Below are 22,751 nucleotides of genomic sequence, written 5' to 3'. Positions count from 1 at the left end.
TTTTAATCAATTAAGATGTAAAAGCCTTGCTCGGAAAATGTTTTGTCGAATTATCTTAAATATTTAAAATTTTAAAGATAGAACACGCTTCTGCTGTGGAACTTTCTGAAAACAATTTTTAACACTACTAATGTTTCAGTATCTTAATATTTAGTAAAAATTCCAAATTTATTGAATTAAATAAGTATAAGAGAAAGTATCAATTGTTTCCACACCATTTTTTATTACTTTATTTTATTTATTTTTTTAATTGATATTTTTGAAATGGATATTTTGTACAGAATATCGTTTATTAAAGAAAATAAACGCTTTATTATAAGGTTTTCTTGGGCAATGGACATTCCAACAGTTAACTTCTTAACTTCTGCTTAATTGAATCTGATGATTAGGTGGTGCGGGTAATCGTTGGAAATTGCATTCATATTCTCCAGATTGTTAATGTTATTTGATTACTTAATTTGTTTTTAATATAATGTACTTTTCTGACAATTTTAATTGCAATTTATCCAATTCATACAAAAGACATCAGAGATTTGAAATAATTCTCTTTGTAATGAAGTTTTTAGCATTCTGTAGCTTCTTTTTATTCTATTATTTTATTTTTTAGGCATATATTTTGCTGTCGTATGTTTTTCTTTCGTTTTTGTTTCTGTAGCATTTTGTTGTTTAGAACCCCTTGGAAATCCAATACCTACTCCACCGAGAGACAATATTTCAAGACCGCACAGCCAAGGTAATTTTATTAAACCTTATTCCTTGCATGAAATTCCTTATTTTATATTTTCATTTGTTTAATAATTAATTTTGTCGCTTATTTTTTACTCTTTTTTTTCTAATTAGGATGCACTATTAAAAGTTTATTAAATTGTATGTATACTTATTAATTTTAACTTTCGCATTTACTTATAAACCTCAGTTCAATAAAGAACTGCAAAATGTTCATGAAACTAATCAAATTGTCACTAACAAAGATGGATAAAAAATTACTCCAAATGGATTCCTACATTGTTAGTTTTGCTCACTTGAGCCAGTTCTCATTCTTATTGACTTTTTGATGAAGATTATAACATTAAAGGAACTTATTTTAACTATTTTCTAGAAATTTGTACCAACCGAATTCTAATGTTACATGAAAATTATTTTTATAGAAGTCCAAGATGGATGGGATAGCTACAAACAATAGATTATAGTCAATATTAAGGTGTGAATTTCTTTAATTGTAGATGAAAACGCCATATCTCATACATCTAGCAATTAGTGGCTCGGTAGCCGAGAGGTTAATGGCGAAGATTGCCAAGCTAAGAATTATGGTTACTGGGTTTGATTCCTAGTCTAGTTGGATTTTACTCTATGGTTTATCTGAGAAATTTATAGTAAAATGTGTTAACAAGTCACCTCCGAATAAGACACCTAATTTTGGTAGTTGGACGTAAAGTCTGCTTGAAAAAAATAGGTATTTCTTTACTTATATATCTAGCACAATCAACCTTGGCGACAGTCTGTCATTTACTACAATGCAGGTGATTAATTGGTTAAAAAAACTAAATTCTAAAACTCGCTGACATTAAGTTCAAAATAGGTTGGCTAACGTTTAACGTCATTATTAGGAATAAACTTTTTCTTATCATCAACCTAAAAGGTTTGCGGAAGGCTTTTTATAAATATTATCTTTTACAGCAAATTTCTACACATGAAAAAATGTTAGCAGTGCTCTAATAACTTTTCTTTTATTTGTGTTTACTCTATGTTTAAGTAAGGTATACTTGAGAATTAGCGATGTGTGCTTTAGTTTCTTTAAGCTTCATGCACTGTTGACTGTTTACAATGGAGTCGGTTCCACTATTTCGCTCATTATCCTTTTTTTTAAATATTTTTTTTTTGGTCAATAAAGTTATCACTTTCATTAGTGATGTACGTGTAATTCTCTAGGTAATTTTAATGTTGGCTAATTGCAAGAACTGTCTTAAAATTAAGTGCTTACAGCCCTCTTTAAAAATAGTGTATTTTTATTGTTAAAAAAAAAAAAGAGTTGCACATTGTTTTATTGAAAGTAGCAGGGAAATTAGCATGTTCTGTAGCAAGTGTTTTTTTACTTAAATTCTGCATAATTTAAAAATATAAATGAACTGGTTAACAGAAAGTAAGGAAAGTTTTGAATGGTAGCCGGTGTAGTTTACGAATTTGTTTAGCAGAACGACGCGAGTCAGTGTAAGTGTAGCTGCCGTGCAGTTAGCATCATAGAAAGAGACCAATATCATGTCTCATTGTCTCAGTTTTTATTTCATTTGTCTATTAATAGGAAATCTGCATTTAGATGTTACAAAAGTTAAGTGCAGTTAATCGTTCAATATTTAAAAAGAGTGCTTCCACTTTTTCTTCTTGGAATTTTTTTGTATAATGACTTGCCAGAATTCTGCCATAAATTTTGAAAATTTAGGAAGACCGTGCATAATTCCTACGAGATCTGTAAGCTTACCATCATTTCTGTACGGCCCTCTACCGTATAGTAAGTAAATAATATAAAATTTATTCTAAAATTATTTAATGCAGTAAAAGTAATTGAAATTATGATACAATAAGTACATTCTGTAATTAAAATAGCCGGTCTGTTTATTGAAATAATCCGTTAAAAATTATTTTTAATTTCTAAACTATTTTTGTTTCGATAATGACCTTTTTTGGAAGATAAATTAACCCTTTGACATTTATGATGTCTTTAAGATCAATACTGTAATCCTTCCTTCAAAATTCAAAATAAATAAAACACAAATCTTTATTTTGTTTAAAGCAATAAAATGAATGTACGTTGCAATCAATATGATTTTTCGAAATTCATTATCAATAGGAAATGTGTTTTAATGATCCTTTTGCCATAAAACCCTACTCATAGTACTTTTTAAGTGCTTATGTTACAAATATCTTAAATGATTTTTAATATCTATTTAAAATACCTATTTGAAATTGAAATGTTAAAATAAAATTATTTTAAGTACTTCTGAGAAAATTTATCCTTTTAGCGCATTGCCGTTTATTGTATGGTATCATGGTTCACACTATGGGTGCATTGATTATTAAAAAGCCCTTATCAATTGAAATTTTGCGATTGGTAGTTAAACAAAGTTGTTGCTCCACAAATTTAGCATTTATTAAGAATGAAATTAAAGGCAATTAATAAATACTTTAATCAGTTTAAGGCCAAAGAAGTTTTTTTTTTTTTTTGGTATTTTGATTTCACTGTGTTGCATTAATTTGTAAACCAGTAAAGCAAGATTAGCAGTAGTAGTGGTTTTATATTTATTTGGTGATTTCTCTTTGGTATTTCAACTTCTATGACGTGCTTCTGTGATTACTTGGAGAATTAGTCTAAAACTTCATCGAATTAATGTAGTCCTAAAACTGCATGTAGAATTTAAGAAAATCGTCAATTTCTACCAAAATACTAATCACAGTCTGAATGTTATTCTTGTAGTGAAATATTCGCGCGCACTTTTTTCTTGCTCTCTCCTTCCATATATGTTTATAGTAATCATATTTTATATATATATATATATTTTTTTTTTTTTTGGCGCATCGACTGCTGAGGTCATTAGCGCCATATTTTATATATTATTTAACTTACAGTACTTTTAAAGACTTACTTACTATTCTACATATGTCTGGAAAATAGGGTTTGCCATTGTTTCTTTTCACTTTAGATAAGAGTATTCCATTAAAATTTGCCAACGTATTTATTGCAAGTATTGTCTCAAGATTTCTTAGAATAATATTTCTGGTTCAATCTCTTTTTCGAAAATTATGAGACCTAGTTTATAATTTGAGGAAGAAATAATGTTTAATGAAATTAATAGCATTAAAATAAATGTATGGCTTCAGCTTTGTTTTGTGATTATTTAGTTAATTGTAACATTATGACTGACTATTTAAAAATTGAGAAAAGAAGAGAAAGATATGAATCTATTTCTTTTTTTGAACTTTTTTTTTATAAATTATTGCGTCAATGCTTTGTATTATTACATTTAAGAGGTGTACAAAAATTTAAATTAACAAGAAATTCAGGGGATTTAAAAGTGACGATATCCTTCATTCACTAAAACAACTATTACATAATCAAATTACGTGTTTTTAAAAAAAGAAACAAAACAAACATGAAATAAAACCTGGTTGTTTGCTCGTTTTATAAGCATACATCTCTGTCTTCATGTTGTTACTTTTTTTTGTGATAATTTAAAAAGAAGGTAGAAGAAAATATAGTTTAAAATAGATTTTATTATTATTTTGGTTTTTTGTCTTACTATAGAGTATAGTAAAGTCAAGTTTTTCATATATTATAAATTTAATGCCGATCGGCATGAATAAATTTAATTTTAGCTTAAGTTGAAGATGGCATTTATATGACCTACAAACTTAAGAATGTTTAAAATGGGGCCTAAAAATAAATTGGACTAAAAAAAAAAATTTGGTTGCCGTAGGCCAGTTACAAGAATATTGTAGTAGAAGACGACGTAGTAAATATGTTTCTTACCTAGCATCAAGTACCTGTGATTGATTTTGTTTAAAGACGGCACTTGTTGCGTAGTTGTAAAGGACAAGGTGATAAGGAAAGAGCTGCCGAATACTACTTTCCGTAATTTAGAACCTCGTAATAAGTATGCCCATAAAATAAAAAATATACTCTTCTCAGGCGTGAACATTGACTGTTCAACCAAAGTAGAAGTAGTATATTATGTATTTAATATTATTGCCTTAAAACAAAAATGAGGTTTCTGAATGCAGTACTGTTTAGTTTCTTTTAATTTTAACGTTATTAATTAGTCTCAAATTCCATTTTTCTTGAAATTGATGTTTCATTCTTCTAAAAATTGACTATTTTTAAATTGATGTTATATTCTATAATATTTTTTGTTTTCTAATTTATTTTAATACACTCACAATAACTTTTTTTGGTTTTTGGTTAAAAATTTAAATATTTATTTCAAGTTGAAATAAATTAGATATAATTTTTTCTTCGGTCCAAGGTAGCGTAATTCCTGCTTCTCTAATTCAGTTAAAAGTACATGAAGAAGCCATGTTACTACGCTAGATTTTTTCATTATAATTTAAGCTAAAATATTTTTAAAATTATATAACTATAAATAATATTAAAAATAAAGTTTTCTTTAATGTACTGTCACTTGTAAATATAACTTCTTAATTGCGGTAGTATTTTTTTGTTTATATTTTGTTTCTTGGATACCAAAAAAAAAAAATCATTAAAAAATGGTTGTTATGAGTAGAAATTTAGAGTTAGTACTAAAATCATAAAATTAGTAGTTATAAAACTAGAAGTTATCACATTAGTAGTTATTATAAAACTAGAAGTTATTACAATATTTTCGGGACCATTCTTTTATCGAATGTAAAAGTATGTTTTTACTTCTGAAGTATAAATGACTCAGTCTTTCATTATTGTGCATTTGCTAAACACAACGGATCTTTAAGTTGAGGCTGTATTAGAGATCTAGTATGTGTGTATAATACTAGATAGAATACTATTAAATATATAATAACTAGGAAACACTATAGAATACTATTTATCTAATACTGTTTATTTTATTTATATAAAAAAAAGAAAAGCAATTATTGCCAGTTTCAGTCTTATTTTTTACTTATATTTGCTAAGGTTTTTCCTAGGCATTGGACATGGTCCTTAGGCTTAGCAAAAATAATATATAAATAAAAAGATCTGGTGTGAACGCGACTTTCTGTTATTACAATTTTTGATTTTTTTAAATTTTTTTTTACTACATTCTCACACAACTCAGAATGCCCAAAATGAATTTTTCTCTGAAAAATTATTCCATCAGTCGCATTTGTTCTTGGCAACCACTGTCCATCCATCTTAGCTCGGTTTTCTCACTTTTATTTTGTGGGCTGACACTTCATTTGACAACTTAAAGGATCTCTTGCAGGTCATTGCGCTGCTTATTTTTAACAATCTATCTAAATATTATTAATTTTTATTATTTAATTTTTAAGGTGATAGGTTTTATTTATTAATGAATTTACAAAAGTAAAATGTTCAGATCTTACAATTATTGAGCGATGAAATTACATTATTCGATTGTACTTTACTTATACTTTAGACACAATAATTGTATTCCATATCAAAAATGTAATTTTAGGGACATTCGGTTAAATGAAGTTATTAATCATTTTTCCTTGGAATTTACCAATTCATCAATTATTAAGCAATATCAGTGTGTTTGTTAATTACAAAAAAAACATTGTGACATACTGCCTTACTATCTTTAATTAAAGATCTACCATTCACCGTGTTTCCTATATGAAATGAGAATTCTTGTTAGAAGGAAACTGTTAATATTTTTATAGAAATTACAATATCATTTCTCTCTTATTTTATTATTTCATTATTGGATATATTATTTAATCTTTAAAAAGGCAAAATTTTATTTTTAATAATTCAGTCAACAGTTTATATAAATATATATTTAAAAAACATTCAAATAATAATAATAATTTTTATGCAGAATCACCTCACCGATATGTTGAATCTGAGGTTAACATCCATTATCGTAGTCCAGTGAGAAGTGAAGCAAAAGCCGTTTGGCCGGAAGAGGAATTAGCCGAAAGGCAAGCAGAAATAATGCGCAGGATATATCAAGAGCAAAGAAGGACAAAATATCTGAATGAATTACATGATATGTATTCACGTCGACACACGGACAATTTCATGTGAGTTTAAAAAAATAAAATAAACTAACATTTAAAAATGTACTTAACTTGGAATAATTAGTGCATAAATCTTTTTCAGCCCATCACAGAAATCGCCAATTCCATTGAATAGATATGATGATTTTCCTCTTGAAACACAGCCACCTAGACCAAGGGACCGTACTCCTGAACCGAAATTAGTAGCGAGAGCTCTCTATAACTTTGTTGGACAAACATCAAGGTAAGGAATGTTTTTATTATTTTTTTTCAGACAAAAGAAGTAAAATATGAATATTGCGTAATTTTTGATTTTGATGTAATTTATATTTTAAGAGAGCTTAGTTTTCGACGAGGCGACATTATTTATGTACGAAGGCAAATTGACAAAAATTGGTATGAAGGAGAACATAATGCCATGATAGGCTTATTCCCTTTCAATTATGTCGAGGTAATCTTGAAATTGTGTAACAAACTGTAATTTAAGTATATTAAATCTTTGTATTCTAAAATTTTGTTTTTCTGTACAATTTAGATTATTCCGTACGACGGTATTCGAACATTACCAAAGAAAGCAAACGAAGGACAGGCGAGGGCTAAATTCAATTTCCAAGCTCAGACACACTTAGAATTGTCTTTAGTAAAAGGTTAATAATGGAAACATTTAATTGTTTTTTAATAATAAAGTATTAAAAATTTATCATATCGAACAATTTTTATTTTATTGTTGATTCTGGTATGGGCATTAACAAATATTTATAATTATTAATGACTGTATCTTTATAGGCGAACTTGTACTACTAACAAGAAGAGTTGATGAGAACTGGTTCGAAGGTAGAATTGGAAATAGAAAGGGAATATTTCCAGTTTCATATGTTGAAGTTCTGGTAGAACCTGGAGAAAGACCTAGTAAGTAGAAATCCATAATGCCATTAAACATTGTACCTTAAGTTTTTGATCTAATAGAGGTCAAAGCTTGAAATTCCTGAATAATCCATCCGGGAACTGGCAGAATTCTTATGTCTGCATGTTGATTTGTAATATAAGTCACACATTTTCGGATTGGATTAGGTGTCATGTGCGGGAAAATCCTACAGTTACTCCTTTTAAAATAAATTAAGAAAATAAGTGTATGGCTTTCCATTAATATGGTTTTTTTTAAAATCATTTCACCAACCATGACGTAATATTGAGTTAGAACTATTCAAGTGTATCGTAGGTTGAAAAATATTTATCAATGAAAATTATGGTAGGTGAAAATCGATTGAGTGATTCAAACCAAATTCTTTCTGTTTTTAGTGAGCCCTACTACTCCAGTTTCTACAAAACCTATTGTAGCACCAGCATCTCATAGCGTGATGTTAAATGGCGCTAAGGACCTAGGACAGCAGCATTATCAACCACCAAGACCTGCCTTGTACAGCTCAACATCTCTTGTAAGAAGTATATATTTAATTTGATTTTGTTTTACTAAAACTTTTAAAATCGCAAATTCTCATAATATTGATTTCATTAACAGTTGTTTCTTAACGTAACATCTAGTGCATTTCCTTACAATAGAATTTATCTCTCATTTTAAGTTATTTAAGAAACTATTAATTAAAATGTTTGGGCCATATCCTCATTCAAACTGTGTTGAATAATGATTTTATATATATATATATTTAGTTTAACAAATATGTTTACAATTTTGTTTCTTAATTTCAGCCAGCTCAAAGTAAAATAGGTGATATTAGTTTGGTAAGCCAAACACTACACATTGACACACAGTCAGATCCTGTACCGTGAGTATACAACAATTCGTAATATTATTTATTATTTACTGTACAATGAATAAATTTTTTTTTTTTAATATTATTCTTTTAGTTATCGTGTCTTGTACAATTATAAACCTCAAAATGATGATGAACTTGAATTAAAAGAAGGTGATGTTGTTTATGTAATGGAAAAATGTGATGACGGTTGGTATGTTGGTTCATTACATAGAAATGGGCAATTTGGAACTTTTCCTGGCAATTATGTGGAACGAATACAATAAAATGCTTCAGGAGTTACACTTTAGGTGAGTTAAGATGGGCCAATTATACAATAAAAGCAAATAAAAAAGAATAGTTGTACTTAACTTAATACTAAAAGCTAACTTATTGCACGGGCCAACAGTTTCTAAATTCTCGAATAAGATTCTCCGCCTTACGCGGACTCTACCCGATGAATGTTTTACTCCACGTCATCCAGCTATCTGAGTTGAGGATGTCTTTAAATTTTTGTTCATTGCGACTTCCCGTATAGGAGTTTATATTCTAGCCGTTTTTTAGGCATTTCATCCTCAACTCCAACCACCTCAATTTCCCTCTCTTTATCTGGGTGAATTTTATGGTTTTTCTTCCATCTAGGAAAATAAAAGAGGGGAAAAAATTCTGTTTAGGGTAAATAAATGTTTTTTATTATTTCGTTTCATCAAAAATGTAATTAATACCAAACATTTTAGGGCCTGATAATTAAGAAGACGCAGCTACAGCAGGAGGCAAAGCTTTTGCTAATTAAGAAGAGCCAACAGCACTAGTAAAAAAGTACGCAAAAAATAAATTTTTCTTGCTACAACTCAGATTTAAGGCTGGCTATTTTTATAATGATTGTATCAGTATTACATTATAGGAAAAAAAAAAACGCAGAATCTGTTATTAATGAAATATAATGAATTTACATTCATTATTTCACTTTTTTCTTCTTCTTTTCCTTCAGAATTAAATTATTTTGCACTTTTTCATTTCAAATGAAAGAAAACACCAAAATGAAGTTCTTTATGTTTACCATCTTTACCAAAAAAAAAAAAAAAAAAAGTAATATTATTTGTGTAGATGTCGATTATATATTTAACGTTCTATCATTGTGCACATTTTGTTATAAATGTGTTTGATTATTATTTTATTTTTAGATGACATAATTATTTAGCGTATAATTATCGAACTTTTATGTATTGACCTAATATTAAAACAAATTATAATATATAAGTTGGTAGATATTATTTACTTGTAAAGGTTTAGGATCAATTCTTCGGTCTTCTTTCGTCATGCCAAATCAATTTTTAATGTATTCAAAAATGAATATGTTTGTTACCTAACAATTAACAAAATTTATTTAACTAAATATTTACTTTATTTTGTTTAATTATTAAAAATTTAAACTAAAAACTAGTTTAATTGTTCTAAGTTTTAAAAATAAAAAGAGAGAGTAAAAATATATAATTTAATTTATTTTTAATTTACTAAAATATAACCACACTCTTTTTGTTTGATTTAAAAAATAAAATTATCAGAAATAGTTATTTATAATTCTTAAATTTTTGAATAGAGAATAAGTTAATATCGCAAATTTCATTTTTCAATTTCATTCCATGAGTTTATTCAAATTCATAACTGTTCCTTAATTGTTAAAGAAAATTTCTTTGAGTTCCTCCTTTAATTGGTGCCTAACAATGACAATTTTTTATTATTTTATGAGAGGGAAGTTCTTTTTGATTAACTCAAAATATACAAAATATTAAGTATCTGTAACTTTTTTTTTTTTTAATGTACTAAGTTATATCGTTCCTGCCCAAAGTGTAAAGTTTTACCTTAAAATCATAAATGAAATTAGGAAAAATAATTGTATCTTTTATTTAGTTATTTTAAAATTATTATCTTCCCGCTTGTAAATTATCTGCATTAAATGCCTTTCACAAATAATCTTCTGTGTTAATATTAATTGTAATAAGAAAAAAGGAACTAAAAAAAGTAATAAAATGTTGTTTGAGGCCTAACTTATAAGGTTACTATAGGAAATTTTAGTATCTAGTCATTTGTTAGCCAAAAATAAACAACCTAAAAAATGTATTTTATTTGTGTCTAACCTTCTGTTGTTGCCCTTAACTAACTGGAATTATGTGCAGAACATAAAATAATTTCGCTTAGTACGATTTAAATGGAAATAATTTTAAAAAAATATATTTTGGTCTTGGGCTTTTTTATGAAGGTTGCGAGCAGCAGCCTTAATCAGGAGTGTATATTTTTAAGAATCATCCTTTCTATTAGAAAATTAAACAAAAATCTATTAATAATTAAAATCTAATTTTCAGGGAGGGTCCTAAGCGTTTTTTGGCCCAAAACACCACACACTACAAATATAAAAAGTCAGACGAACTTAAAGACGTCTGGACCTCGTAATTTTTACAGATTTTAAGTTTAATTTAAGTGTTATCAGAAGCAGGGAAGAATTCGAGAAACGAATTAAGGGGTTTATTGTTTCGTACTGGCAGTGGTTGTTAACTAAATAAAAAAGATTGTTCAATCGTTCACTTGTTACGGAAAAATTGACAGTTCTCTAACGTCTGAACTAAACGAAATATTAAATTAAGGATGCTAGTTCACAACTCCGCATATATGGCATCCAATTGGGCAAAACAAATTCAGATTTTTTTGTTTTCTTACCCACAAGTTCCTCCGGGCAGACCATCTCAAAACATTGAGAAAGGCAATAGCAGTTAAATGATACGCTTAACCCATTATATGATACTGGGTGAGGAACCAAAGCAGTGACTACACTGTTCAAACAAATTTATAATTTTAACGATAACACAACAGTATCCGTAGCTCTCGAACTAGTGTAACTAACATACGTGTTTTTTAAGTAAGTACCATTTTGAAATAAAAACAAGTATATATACTTTTCTTAACAATTTTATTGAGATAGTACAATCTCAAATAGAAAAAGCTTTCATTGAATGAATGTACAGAATGTTTCAAAGAATTTAATGCATATCCAGACTTTTTATATTTTAATTTTTATGAATATTTAATGTTTTTTGTTTTCAAAGTACAAAAGTGACTACACTTCTCTCTTTTTTCTATATTATAAAATTATAAAAAAAAACATTTAAATATTTTATTCCGAAAACACGAGCGAAAATATGTGATTATTGAATGGGTGGTTGTGAATAATAAAAAAGTGTATAAAATAATCCTCTCAAAAATAACTCTACGACTCTTAAAATTGTTTATTAATCTTGAAAAACCAAAAACATTTTCCTGATGGAGGTGATTCATACTTAAAACAATTCTTGAACCAAATAATGTATTTAAGCTGTTGTCAACAAAAAACCAAAAATTCCACAAAACCATTCTTAAATTAGTAATAACCGGAAAAGATGCAAAAAAAGTGATTTGGTTTATGAATCCCTCCTTATATGTTATATGACAATAATAATTTATACTGTTGATCTTCAAAATATCTTTACTCACATTAAAGCCAAAGTGTAGATCGGAAAGCTGACCTCTATCCCCTGAGGGTGTAGCCGACTACTTTTTCTTTGTACAGGTCGAGTGCAACGGTATTAGGACTTTTCCTACGGCAAGGATTGCTTAATCCTAATTCTCAAATTTAGTTGAGAGGTGGGTAAAAGCAGCCATCCTTAGAATATCTGGGAAAGATGATTGTGGCGAGGAGAGAGAGTTGATAGCGGCAGGAAGTAGTTACTCTGACTGCCGCTCACCTATCTTCCGTAGCTCAATTCGAAGATGCCGTTTGACTTTTTGGTAAACCGTTTGGCGCGGGAGTGAGTCTAAAATTTCATGGAGAGGCTAGGTGAGTTGTTTCATCATCTGGGAGTAGTGTGACTGGTGTCATCTGGTACCAGTAGGACACAATAAAATTGACATTTAGGTCGTAATGAAGCAAACAAGTAATTAGACATTCCATTTTGTAGGAAAATCTTCATTCATCAATAATCATGTGGAAATAAGTCATTTTATTTAAATTACAAATCAAGTTTGTTTTAACAAATATTTTTTATAATATCTTTCTGGAGAAGATGAGAATTTAACTGAATGCCTTCAACATTTCAAAGGTATATTTTATTTATTTCAACTTTAAGTACTTCTATTTGTTATGATAGAAATTAATAATTCTCAAATACTTATGTAAACAATCAATTTATTTAAATATAATATTGTGTTTTGTAAATTATCTTGTATTTCTTGATTAACACTATTAAACAATGTTGTTTCTTTTTGTTTTGTATGAGTGAATTTATAAAATTGTTCAACACCTGTTTACGAAAATTAATGTTTAATAGAAAAAACAATCTAACAAATTTCTAAAATAACAAAATGCTATCAAACAGAAAATTTTATTAAAATAGTTACTTTTTTCCACAGAAATATGAGTTGAACTAAAAATTTTTCCTGAAGTTGTGATGAACTTTCTTATTTTAACCTTGATAAAAAGTGGTTCTATTAAAAAATAACAATCGTTAGCTAATTAAAATCATAGCTAATGTACTAGTCGGAAACCATAGTGCACATTTTCTACAAAGTACAGCGACTAAGTGCTGCATAATACTTTCCTATATTAGACGAAAAAATTGTAGCAATTCTCACTGGATATTTCTTCGAATGAAAAAATAAGTTCTTAAAAGAAATGACTAAAGAGAATTACTTAAACCGTACTTAGTCTTAGATCGCGAAGAAAATATAATAAACTACAACAGCAGCAAGGTCCGAACTGTAAATGTATTTTCTTGTGAACTACTGCAACTTAAGTTGACTTCCTAAACTTTCTTTACCAAGAAGGTTAATTGGGTATGAGCAAAATAGTTCAAAAAAAATTGTATACTTATAAAATTGCAACACCTCCTCTGACTCAACAAGTCTGAGAAATATCAGAATGTGAGGGTATATCTTCTTCAGACACTAATTAGTTCCAAGTGTCTAAATCTTCCAAGGAAGATAGTGGCATCACAATCAGTCAGGAGGTTTACTGACGTTTCCTCTATCTTCCCTCAGAATTGTATGTGTTATATCAATCGAGGCATGAAACCAGAGATCTGGCCCCAAGTAAGCACAGTTACAGACTGGGTTGCTGAACATAAGTCAGCTAATTTTGAAGAAGAAATAAATTAATTAATATTTTATTTACCTGATCTTTGACCGCTAAAGAGCTTATGATGGGTGATAGGGACTAGATTAATAAGGATATAGGATCTGAATAGAGTAAGCGTCAATTTTTTTCGTTTTTAAGCGATTTTTATATCGATATTCTAGCATTAAAGAGCGATCTCAGCTACCCACGCGATAAAGCTGTAAACAAATTGAATTAAATAAAAAATTTTACCTTAATGGATACATATTGAGCACTTGCACCATTGATACTATCAATTCATCAGTATTGGGATAGTAATACCGTTCAGGAAAATTTCCTATTCGGTTCGTTACTTGAAGAAGAACCTAAAGTAATTTAACAAATTATTTGTTAATTAATAATTATCAATTTGTCGTTAAATAGTGTTGTTATTTATGGTGAACGTTGAAAAGTTTTGTCTTATTACTTGCTTATTTTATGTAATTAGATAATGGCAAATTCATTTATGTGTGTTACTATGCTACTTAAGCATATGCACGTGTATGTGCTTATTCAGCTATCAGAGTTTCTTATAGTATTTATTACAAATGCTGGTGTAACAATTTAAAAAAAAAACTAATTACTGGACCAAATATAAAAATATACATTTATAAATACATAAAACATATTATAAACATTTACTTTAAGCGAGTACTTATCTTGAAACCCTAATTATACTAACGATGTATTATTAATTAACCAAGATGTTAATTGCATGGAGTAATAATACAATATTTTACAGTAGACGTGTAATCCTTTTAAAAGTGAATATAGATTGTAAAGAGAATTGTGTCGCTACAGTTTATGCATAGAATTTAGGAACTTGTAAAATGTAAATGTGGGTATTTGGAGGTGTATGCAGATAATAAGCTAAAGTTTTCCTGTGGATTTCTAAACCTAAGTAGTTGCACAAACATCAACATCTTTGTAGGTTCTACATATCTGAACGAATGTATGAGGTGTCAGTGGTATGTTGTTAAATTGGGATAAAGTAAAGAAGTGGTATTGTCCACTTCCACTAGAGGATGCCAATTAGTTGAGAGTACGTATAGTATTATTTAGATTATTTATAATAAAAATAAATGTTTAAAAAAAAACCTTATCAGAGCATCATTAGACTTTCTGTTACAATATGTCACTTTCGACTCAAAAATTTTCTTCAAAAGAACTTTAATAGATAATTTATATTTCTTAAATATGTATATTATAAATACACATTCATTGCAATTTAGTGAGTAGCTGCAAACTTAGTTAGAATCAAAGAAATCATCAAAGAAATGGTGTCTGTACTATAAAATCACCAAATTAATAGATTTTAAAATGTGACGTTCGATGAAAATTCGAATACAAAATGTGTATAATGGCAGAATTTCCTTTTGAAAACAGTAGAAAATATACGAGAAAGGAAGTTATCAAAGTAAGAACCGCCGGAAAATTATAAAAAATGAAATGCCTTTGGTTTACTGCTTGCAGTATTGAGAAAGTGTAAATCTTGAGTTAGAGTGAAACATTCTGTCATGTATGGCTTGCATAGTTATGCAGTCAGAATCATAATGAGAGATGACCGCATTATTGACAATGAATTGAAAATGGATTTCTTGGTAATGTAAGTCACTTATAGTGAAAAACATTTCTTCAAAAACACATTTCTCTACAAAATCCAGATAAATAAAAAGGACGCCTAAACAAATGAAACGATTTATAAAGAAATGAGCGCATTCAAAAAAATTAAAAATTGCCATTAGTTTTATTAAGCTTTATAATGTAGATGACTGTTAAAAGCCATCTTCCAACCAGTTGATGGACCCCACGATGATATTACTAATTGGATTTACAATTAAAATTATTTCTAGAAGCGCCGGTCAGGTGTAATTTTATAGAAAAACATGTATCCATCCTCTGCTACATCCAAGTTGAGCTGTAAGTTCGAGAGGCAGGTTCTATTGTTAGACCAGCAAGTTATGAGTCATTGTAAATGGATTTGGCTAGGCAACGTTTGGTAAAGCCTCATCAATGTCTCCTGTAAATATCTTTCTTTCTAAGGCTATATTACTCCTTAGAAATTATCTTTAACTTTGTTTCTCTCCTTAGATTTCTCGAAGATTTCGCGTAGCTTCAGTAACTCTACATTTTTTATTATGATAATGTTTAATTTAGTTGTCATACAATCACTAAAAAAAGTCTGTTGATTTTATCCGTCTTAAAAACAAGCAATTGAACTGCTTAATTATTTGAAGTGGACTCAGTAGTACAGCAAATCTGTATAGATTAATCAATTGTAACTGGATACCCCAACATAAAGGTTTATAAAAAATATATAGTCATAAAGCTTTCAAACAGTAGTAGAAACCACACAGTACATTTTTTAGGTGAGTGAATTAGGTTTATAGGAATTTGCTCAGCTATCTAACCTTTGGACATGTTTTTGTTTTAATGTAAATGAACGCAATCCTGAGTATAAGCCTATAAAAGACATTTGGGAATAAAGATATTAATAATGAAAATTATTGGAAAGGATTAGTTATTTGGAATATTAAAAATACTATTATTTTTGCAATAACTGTTTTTCTTTGGTTATTTTTTTTTTTTACCTCTTTTGACGTTATGATATTAAATCAATTAGTTTTGAGTCATTAAAAAAACAAAATTATAGAACCCTTGTTGATGTAAGAAATTTGAAAATATAAGATTTCTATCCGAGATTTGAAAATCTATATTAAAAAACTATCAATACATTACCTGTCCCTTAGGATTAAGAAACAATATTCTTGGCACATATGTACCATCAGGTGCGAGATCGTCTCTCAATTTTTCCTCTTCATCTGCAAGGTTTATCATTACGAAGCCAGAACTTAGTCGTGCAACATCGGAACAACTTGCAATTTTTGGTTTGAATTGCTGTGGGTAAAAAATTAACGTGTTTTTTTATACTTTTATTTTTAATTATTGATGTAAATTCCTTTAAATGTTACAAAAAGATACAATTTTAAACTTCAATATTTTTTCTGGCGCATCGACGTCTACGGTCATTAGCGCCTTCAATTAAAACAATTTAAATTTCCTCCTAGCGGGTGGAATACAGCCCAGAAGAAGAAAGGAACTGTGTCGGAACGTTTGCAAAAAAAGAAGTTTAATTTGTGTTTGCCTGAACTTCGATAAATTTTAATCAATCCAACATATTACGACCAACAAATTTAATTGCTACTGTAATTTTTTGAAGAAACTTTCTGCTAATCATATGAAAATAAGTGACAATTATTTTTTAAAACATACCAAGCAAGCTCTGCAGGTGCTTTTGTGTATCACAACCATTATTGGTCTACCATTCTTTTCTGCTTCCATCAAACCATCTTCTAAAAGCATCCATTTGATATGAGTACCAAGGCCACGAGCTACCTCTTTAGTTGATTTAATTTCATTTTTGGACAATCCATAAAAATTTGATAATAAGTCTACTATTACTGTTCCAAATCCCATTTCTGTGAAAAAGATGTTTACTATGGAAATTATAATTATAAGTAAAATAACTAATTGCATATGTTAATTAGATTTGTACATCATTATCGAAATTATTCACCAGTTCTCATCAGATTTTCGAATTTATTATTGTAAGCAATATTGTTTTGTAATGGAGGCATTTCAGGAATTAATTGTAGATACTACTACAATGAAACACTTTTGGAGAAGAGAATTCTTATTAATTTACTCCCTTAAAAAAAGATTCTCTTTCAGTTAATAAAAGTAAAATAATGCATGTTTTTTCAGGTGGGATTTACATCCATTTACCGAATAGGTGTCGTGACCGGATCTTTTTTTCTCAGAAATGGGATTTGGAACAATACCAATTGACTTTAGCGAGCGGATTAGCTGAGTGGTTAGCAAATGCTGGATCCCAACGCAAAGATCACGGGTTCGAATTCAGCTGCTGGCTCTTCGATTTTCTTTTCCTAGGAGCTATTAACACCTCACTGTCGGGTGATGAACAGTGTTATTTGTAACAAAAGAACACAGTCCAGAGGCCGGCTGCGCACAGAAAAAAGCTCCGGACGCCAATAACCTCAGATGTTGCTTTAAATATATTTATATTTATTAAATATATATATATAATAGTAGACTTATTATCAAATTTGTATGGGCTGTTCAAAAATGAAACAAACTTTACTGTAAACTTCTTTGATAATAAATAAAATCCAAGGCCTAGACTGAGGAATCGAACCCAGAACTACAATACATACATAATATTGTCTTTGCGGTCCCGCCTTTAACCGCTCGTCCTTTGTAGCACCTTCCTTCAGTGAATAAATATAGACGCAATTTATAGAAATTATAAACTGAGCTGCTACGGCGAAATTCTAAAACGCAAACCTATATATAAGCATGTAATAGACATTTAAGAAAAAATAAGAGATTATAAAGGTGGATCCAGTTGTGGATTTTAACTAGAAGAAGATTGTAAGACTTTCTGTATAACTTGAAGCCAGATTACGTTCCAGAAATAATTTAATTACTGGAAGATCGGTCTATATAATCAGTCTACAAGTCTTCAAAAAATAATGCACCAGGGTGTAATGTTACACTTTATCCTATGCTGAAGAAACAAGATATCCTTCTGAAAATAATTATTCATATTTAGAGAAGAAACTGTATGGGAAAGGATTAGAACGTACAAACGTCTTGCCTACTCTGAAACCCAGTAGATGTGCATACTTCGTAACAGGTTTCCCTGACATCCAGTATCGGAAAAATATTGGAGATTTACATAAAATGGATGTAATTACGGATATAAAATCTTTAATTCCATATAACTACTATTTGTTTGATAGCAAGTAAGTTTCAATTTAACAAAAGCATAACAAAATAAAGTTCAACTAAATCTTAAACTAAAAACATCTCTGAAAGGAAACCAGATTAAAAGAAATTTGTTTAAACAGAGCCAAAAGTGTTTCTATGGATTTTATGCCAGATGATCTTTTAGGCGGGGTGTAACTTAAGAAATTTTCTACCCAGATACTAGTAATGAAGTGAATGATTGTGAGGTGTGATTTATATGCTAAAACAACCCGCAGGACGACAAACTAAACTACTGAAAACTACTTCCTTAAGATACATATATCAATTGTGGGGTATTAGAATTAGGATTGAAAAACAACAGGTTTGACCCGTAAGGGTTATTTGTGATCAGATGCCATTCTGCCTGCCACTTGCCAATTGCTTTTTGGTTATTTAGCGCTTCTGCGCAATACCTGTACTGGTTTCAATTTGAGTTTGAGTTCTACGGTACTTTAATTATTTTACGCATACCCCTTTTTTTTTTTAACGCAAGCAAATGAAGCAGCCTACTGCGCAAAGTCTTGGAACATTAGTATAGTAAATACATGGGTTCTCTGGCAGATGTACCTCTGGTCAATCACAAATCAGAAACTAAACTTGATATGGAACAGTCGACAAAAACTTGGATATTGATTTGAATTCCAAACTCTCATTGCGCAGTACCGGACGGTCAAAAACAAACAAATTGGTGATGAATGATAAAACTGGCCTTAAGATAATGCTAGGGATTAAGGAAAACTCGAGCGACAAAATCTTGGTAGGAAATAAATCCATGGGGAAACATAGTAGTCTATTAAAATCAGGACTTAGTCTTCCAAAAATTTTATTTACAAATAAAACTACATTCCAAATGCTCATTACCATAAAAAAATATAAACATCTATATATTTTTTTTCTTGGGGTGGGGTTTCAGATGTACAATTTGCCCTCTCTCACCTGTAAGTTCTTTAGAAATTAATATTTGAAATTATGAAAACGTTCCTTCCTGAGCTTCTTAACTAACCCCTCCAAGAAAAACGATAAAATAATGATAATGATATCTACATATGTATCAGCTCGTTAACCTAAACTTGTACTATGTAGGCGAACTTTTTTTTAGGTTTATACTTACATATAGGAGAGTAATTAATTAAATATAATAAATAAATTCTTCTTTCAAAACGCAAGTACAGTAAATTTACGTTGGTAGAAATGCTTTATTTTTAGTTTCTTTACATTCCATGTAAATCATGTTTGTGTAGTTGTATGTATTAAGACTTTTTATTTCACTGAAAATTAATTAGGAGTTGCAAAATTTTATTGCAAGACATTTGCAACAATGGTGAGTTAGCACTTTTGACATATTTGAAATTAAGAAATAATTTAAAAAGCTTTCTTCAAGATTATTGTAATTGCATCTTTCATCCTCGTATGTTATTGATAATCTTTTTTTAACAACTTTCATAAAATTATTAAGAAGTTTGTTTTTTATTTTAGATTGCTAAGCGAACTCAATTTTTAAAAATTTTTGGGACCTTTAGAAGGTTTGATATCAGAAGAATGTCTACCTGTGAACCTGACATTGCTTGCGGCGATAAAGAAATTGTGTTCGAATGTAAAAACAACCGTGGAATAATAACTCTAAATAAGCCAAAAGCGTTAAATGCTATTAATTATACAATGGTCTGTAGAATTCTGGAAAAGTTACAAGAATGGGAATCTAGCATGGATATGGTTATTATAAAAGGTTCAGGAAGAGCGTTTTGTGCTGGTGGTGATATTGTGGACCTCACACGTGATGGGCCGGCTCATTCGCATAAGGGAAAATTGTTTTTCAAACATGAATATCTCATGAACAATTTTATAGGAACTTATAGAAAACCATATGTAGCCATAATAGATGGAATAACCATGGGTGGAGGATTAGGTTTAAGTGTACATGGTAAATATCGTATTGCCACCGAAAATACTATGTGCGCCATGCCAGAGACTGCTATTGGTCTTTTTCCTGATGTTGGAGGAACGTATTTTCTGCCAAGACTTGCTGGAGGTTTGGGAATGTTTTTAGCACTTACAGGTCACAGACTGAAAGGTGCTGACGTTCAAAAAGCTGGCATAGCCACCCATTATTGCACTAGCAAAAATGTGCCTCATCTTTTTGATGCTTTACTTAACAAGATTGATCCTTGCAATATTCAGAATGAAATTGATAAATACACAGAGGATACAAGATCTGTTCAATTTTCTTTAGCTCAACAAAAAATTGTTATTGATAGAATATTCACACTTCCAACAATTGAGGACATTTTCAGCGCTCTTGAAGCGGAAGGTTCAGGTTTCGCGTTACAATTAATAGATATCTTGAAAAAGATGTCTCCAACGTCACTTAAGTTAACTATGAAAGGACTGCAAAGAGGAAAACATATGTCATTGCAAGAATGTTTACAAATGGAATGTAGAATGGCAGGTCATGTATTAGAGGCCTGCTATTCAAATGATTTCTATGAAGGTAATTAATGTTTTATCATTTAATTCACCTTAAAAAATCCGAGTAAATTCATTTTATTCCTTAACCTTTAAAATTTAACAGTACATTAAATGTAATTTTCAACAGTTATAATACTTATTAAAACATATTAATCTTTTTATTCTGTAGGAGTTCGAGCTCTCCTCATTGATAAGGATAAAAAACCGAAGTGGTGTCCCAAACTTGAAGAAGTTACAGAAAACATGATTGAGACTTATTTCGCCCCATTGCAACCAGATGAAGAATTAAATATATAATTGAAAATAATTTTTTTGTTTAGCCGTTATAAAATTTAATAAATTTAATTTTATAAAAATAACTGCAGATATTGAATTTTTGCATTGAAATTAACCGAGATATTTATTAATCGTTCCATGTATGTATGTATTTTATTACATTCTATGACAGGTTAGTTGTAACTTCTAAAGTATTAAGAGCAGTATACAAATTTATATTTATTACGGACATTAAAATTCAGCAACCTTTTAACAATAGTAAAAAACTAAAAGTACAAACTTTCTGTTGGAAAAATAACTTACTTTTTATGTAATCATCAAACTATCCTGTGGCTTGAAAGCTATCAAATTAGTTCAGGTGCCAATTGAATGTATTTTTAGAATCGCTTTAATAAAAAAAAAGATTTTTTTTTTAAAAAAAAGGATGCTAAAAGTTAAGAAAAATTATTTAAATAAAAATTAGCACTTCAGTCTCTGCCTTAAATAGGCAATCTTGGAAGAAAGTAGAAACAACAGTACCTACGGGTGCGAATCGCTTAAATAATCAATCGAGGTGCTGTTAAATATCGCCCCTATAATCTCTCTGTGAGAAGTGATTCCTGAAGGTGCGAGTTGGTAAATGGCCGACGAGTAGGTCGAGATTGTAAAAAGATCTTAAATAGTAACATTTGTTCATATTGAGGAAGAGTATTGAAGATGGACTTATCGATTAAAGGATTTAATTTTGTAGGAAGTGCGAAGCTCCAGTTTGTGATGTGTTCCTAAGGCAGCTTGTATGCAGGATTAATTGAAAGTTTTTGACGATAAGATCAGAATCTATCAACCACACTCTATGCTGGGGTACTATCTATGAATGTGAAAAGAATTTAGTTTGTCGAGAGAAAAGGGTTGGTGGAAAAGTTAGGTTATGTAACTGGAAAAAATTGAAATTTTCTTCATACTTCGCTCAATTTATCTGTAATATTACCATGAGATACGTCATGTCTTACCAAGCGAAACCTCCGGTATTTTCGTCCTGCTCTGGGATCCCAATTTCCTCGACAGATCATCATATCAGTTGCATGGAAAATTTTCACAATTGCCACATCGAAAAGGTTTTTTTTTTTAAATGTACGGATCCCATTCCTGAAGTAAAGAATTAGAATATTCTGAAAAACAACATTAAGTTAAAATTATTTCTATATCAACCATCCAAAGATGGCGTTTAAAATTGTGCCACGCAATTCTTTGAGCATGCCACTTTTGGTTTTACATTCTTCCACTGTTTGTGCTGCTTTAGATTTTGTTCCCCACAGAATTCACGCAGAGTCCGAAAACAAAATGCTAATTTTCATACCGCGACACCAACAAGAGCAGAGAGAACTTATAAGACTTACAGAAAAACTGGACAAAATCTGAACTGTGATTATATAGTTCATTTCATTTTATCGTTAATGTTACACTTTAGGCAAAAATTCAGGGAAGTTAGCCGTACTTGGGGGCCATCTCTGGATATTATTTTTGTTGCCCGGCCAGATCACTAATAATAATAATTGATA

At 29.6% G+C, this 22,751-nt stretch overlaps 3 protein-coding genes across 12 annotated transcripts in view; 2 read left to right on the top strand and 1 right to left on the bottom strand.

Annotated features, from left to right (window-relative positions):
• The window catches only part of LOC141456878 (uncharacterized), an 85,962-nt gene extending 75,382 nt beyond the window's left edge, over positions 1–10,580 (top strand). For all 7 annotated transcript variants that reach the window (XM_074133223.1, XM_074133225.1, XM_074133227.1 and 4 more), the window contains 10 exons: positions 671–733; positions 6,528–6,732; positions 6,812–6,952; positions 7,045–7,159; positions 7,244–7,355; positions 7,495–7,617; positions 8,008–8,144; positions 8,416–8,492; positions 8,575–8,770; positions 9,197–10,580. In XM_074133223.1, the coding sequence (XP_073989324.1) occupies positions 671–733; positions 6,528–6,732; positions 6,812–6,952; positions 7,045–7,159; positions 7,244–7,355; positions 7,495–7,617; positions 8,008–8,144; positions 8,416–8,492; positions 8,575–8,746 (1,145 nt within the window). In that variant the 3' untranslated portion in view covers positions 8,747–8,770; positions 9,197–10,580. The remainder of the gene's footprint in view (positions 1–670; positions 734–6,527; positions 6,733–6,811; positions 6,953–7,044; positions 7,160–7,243; positions 7,356–7,494; positions 7,618–8,007; positions 8,145–8,415; positions 8,493–8,574; positions 8,771–9,196) is intronic.
• Positions 10,581–12,655: 2,075 nt separating this feature from the next.
• On the bottom strand, positions 12,656–22,650 carry LOC141456885 (thioredoxin domain-containing protein 12-like). Of its 4 annotated transcripts, XR_012460098.1 has the most exons (6): positions 22,203–22,650; positions 16,915–17,120; positions 16,381–16,539; positions 13,855–13,967; positions 12,888–12,974; positions 12,656–12,790 (listed from the first exon to the last, which is right to left on the bottom strand). XR_012460098.1 is itself a non-coding variant. In XM_074133242.1 (4 exons), exons 1-4 carry the CDS (start codon positions 17,116–17,118, stop codon positions 12,784–12,786), a joined length of 483 nt encoding a protein of 160 aa, XP_073989343.1. In that variant the 5' UTR covers positions 17,119–17,158; the 3' UTR covers positions 12,656–12,783. The 4 variants fall into 4 exon arrangements, 1 of the variants encoding a protein (XP_073989343.1); XR_012460096.1 differs by lacking the exon at positions 22,203–22,650 and having other exon boundaries at positions 16,915–17,158; XR_012460097.1 differs by lacking the exon at positions 22,203–22,650 and having other exon boundaries at positions 12,888–12,957; positions 16,915–17,158.
• On the top strand, positions 19,540–21,296 carry Hibch (3-hydroxyisobutyryl-CoA hydrolase). Its single transcript, XM_074133239.1, has 3 exons — positions 19,540–19,792; positions 19,948–20,959; positions 21,107–21,296. Exons 1-3 carry the CDS (start codon positions 19,790–19,792, stop codon positions 21,232–21,234), a joined length of 1,143 nt encoding a protein of 380 aa, XP_073989340.1. The 5' UTR covers positions 19,540–19,789; the 3' UTR covers positions 21,235–21,296.
• Positions 22,651–22,751: the final 101 nt, after the last annotated feature.

Source organism: Rhodnius prolixus, unplaced genomic scaffold (assembly GCF_049639745.1).
Source record: "Rhodnius prolixus isolate KJV_2025 unplaced genomic scaffold, Rpr scaffold_10, whole genome shotgun sequence".
In the NCBI taxonomy this organism is placed as follows: Eukaryota; Metazoa; Arthropoda; class Insecta; order Hemiptera; family Reduviidae; genus Rhodnius; species Rhodnius prolixus.
The sequence above is the reverse complement of the archived record's forward strand: the minus strand, read 5'-3'. Positions and strand labels throughout refer to the sequence as shown.

Excerpts from the sequence above, each read along its gene's own strand:
- LOC141456885 (XM_074133242.1), bottom strand. The coding sequence starts at position 17,118 with ATGGGATTTGGAACAGTAATAGTAGACTTATTATCAAATTTTTATGGA. Across the intron at positions 16,540-16,914 it reads GCACCTGCAGAGCTTGCTTG|CAATTCAAACCAAAAATTGC; the intron begins GTATGTTTTAAA and ends TTTTACCCACAG. Across the intron at positions 13,968-16,380 it reads TTCTTAATCCTAAGGGACAG|GTTCTTCTTCAAGTAACGAA; the intron begins GTAATGTATTGA and ends AAATTACTTTAG.
- Hibch (XM_074133239.1), top strand. Across the intron at positions 20,960-21,106 it reads TTCAAATGATTTCTATGAAG|GAGTTCGAGCTCTCCTCATT; the intron begins GTAATTAATGTT and ends TTTATTCTGTAG.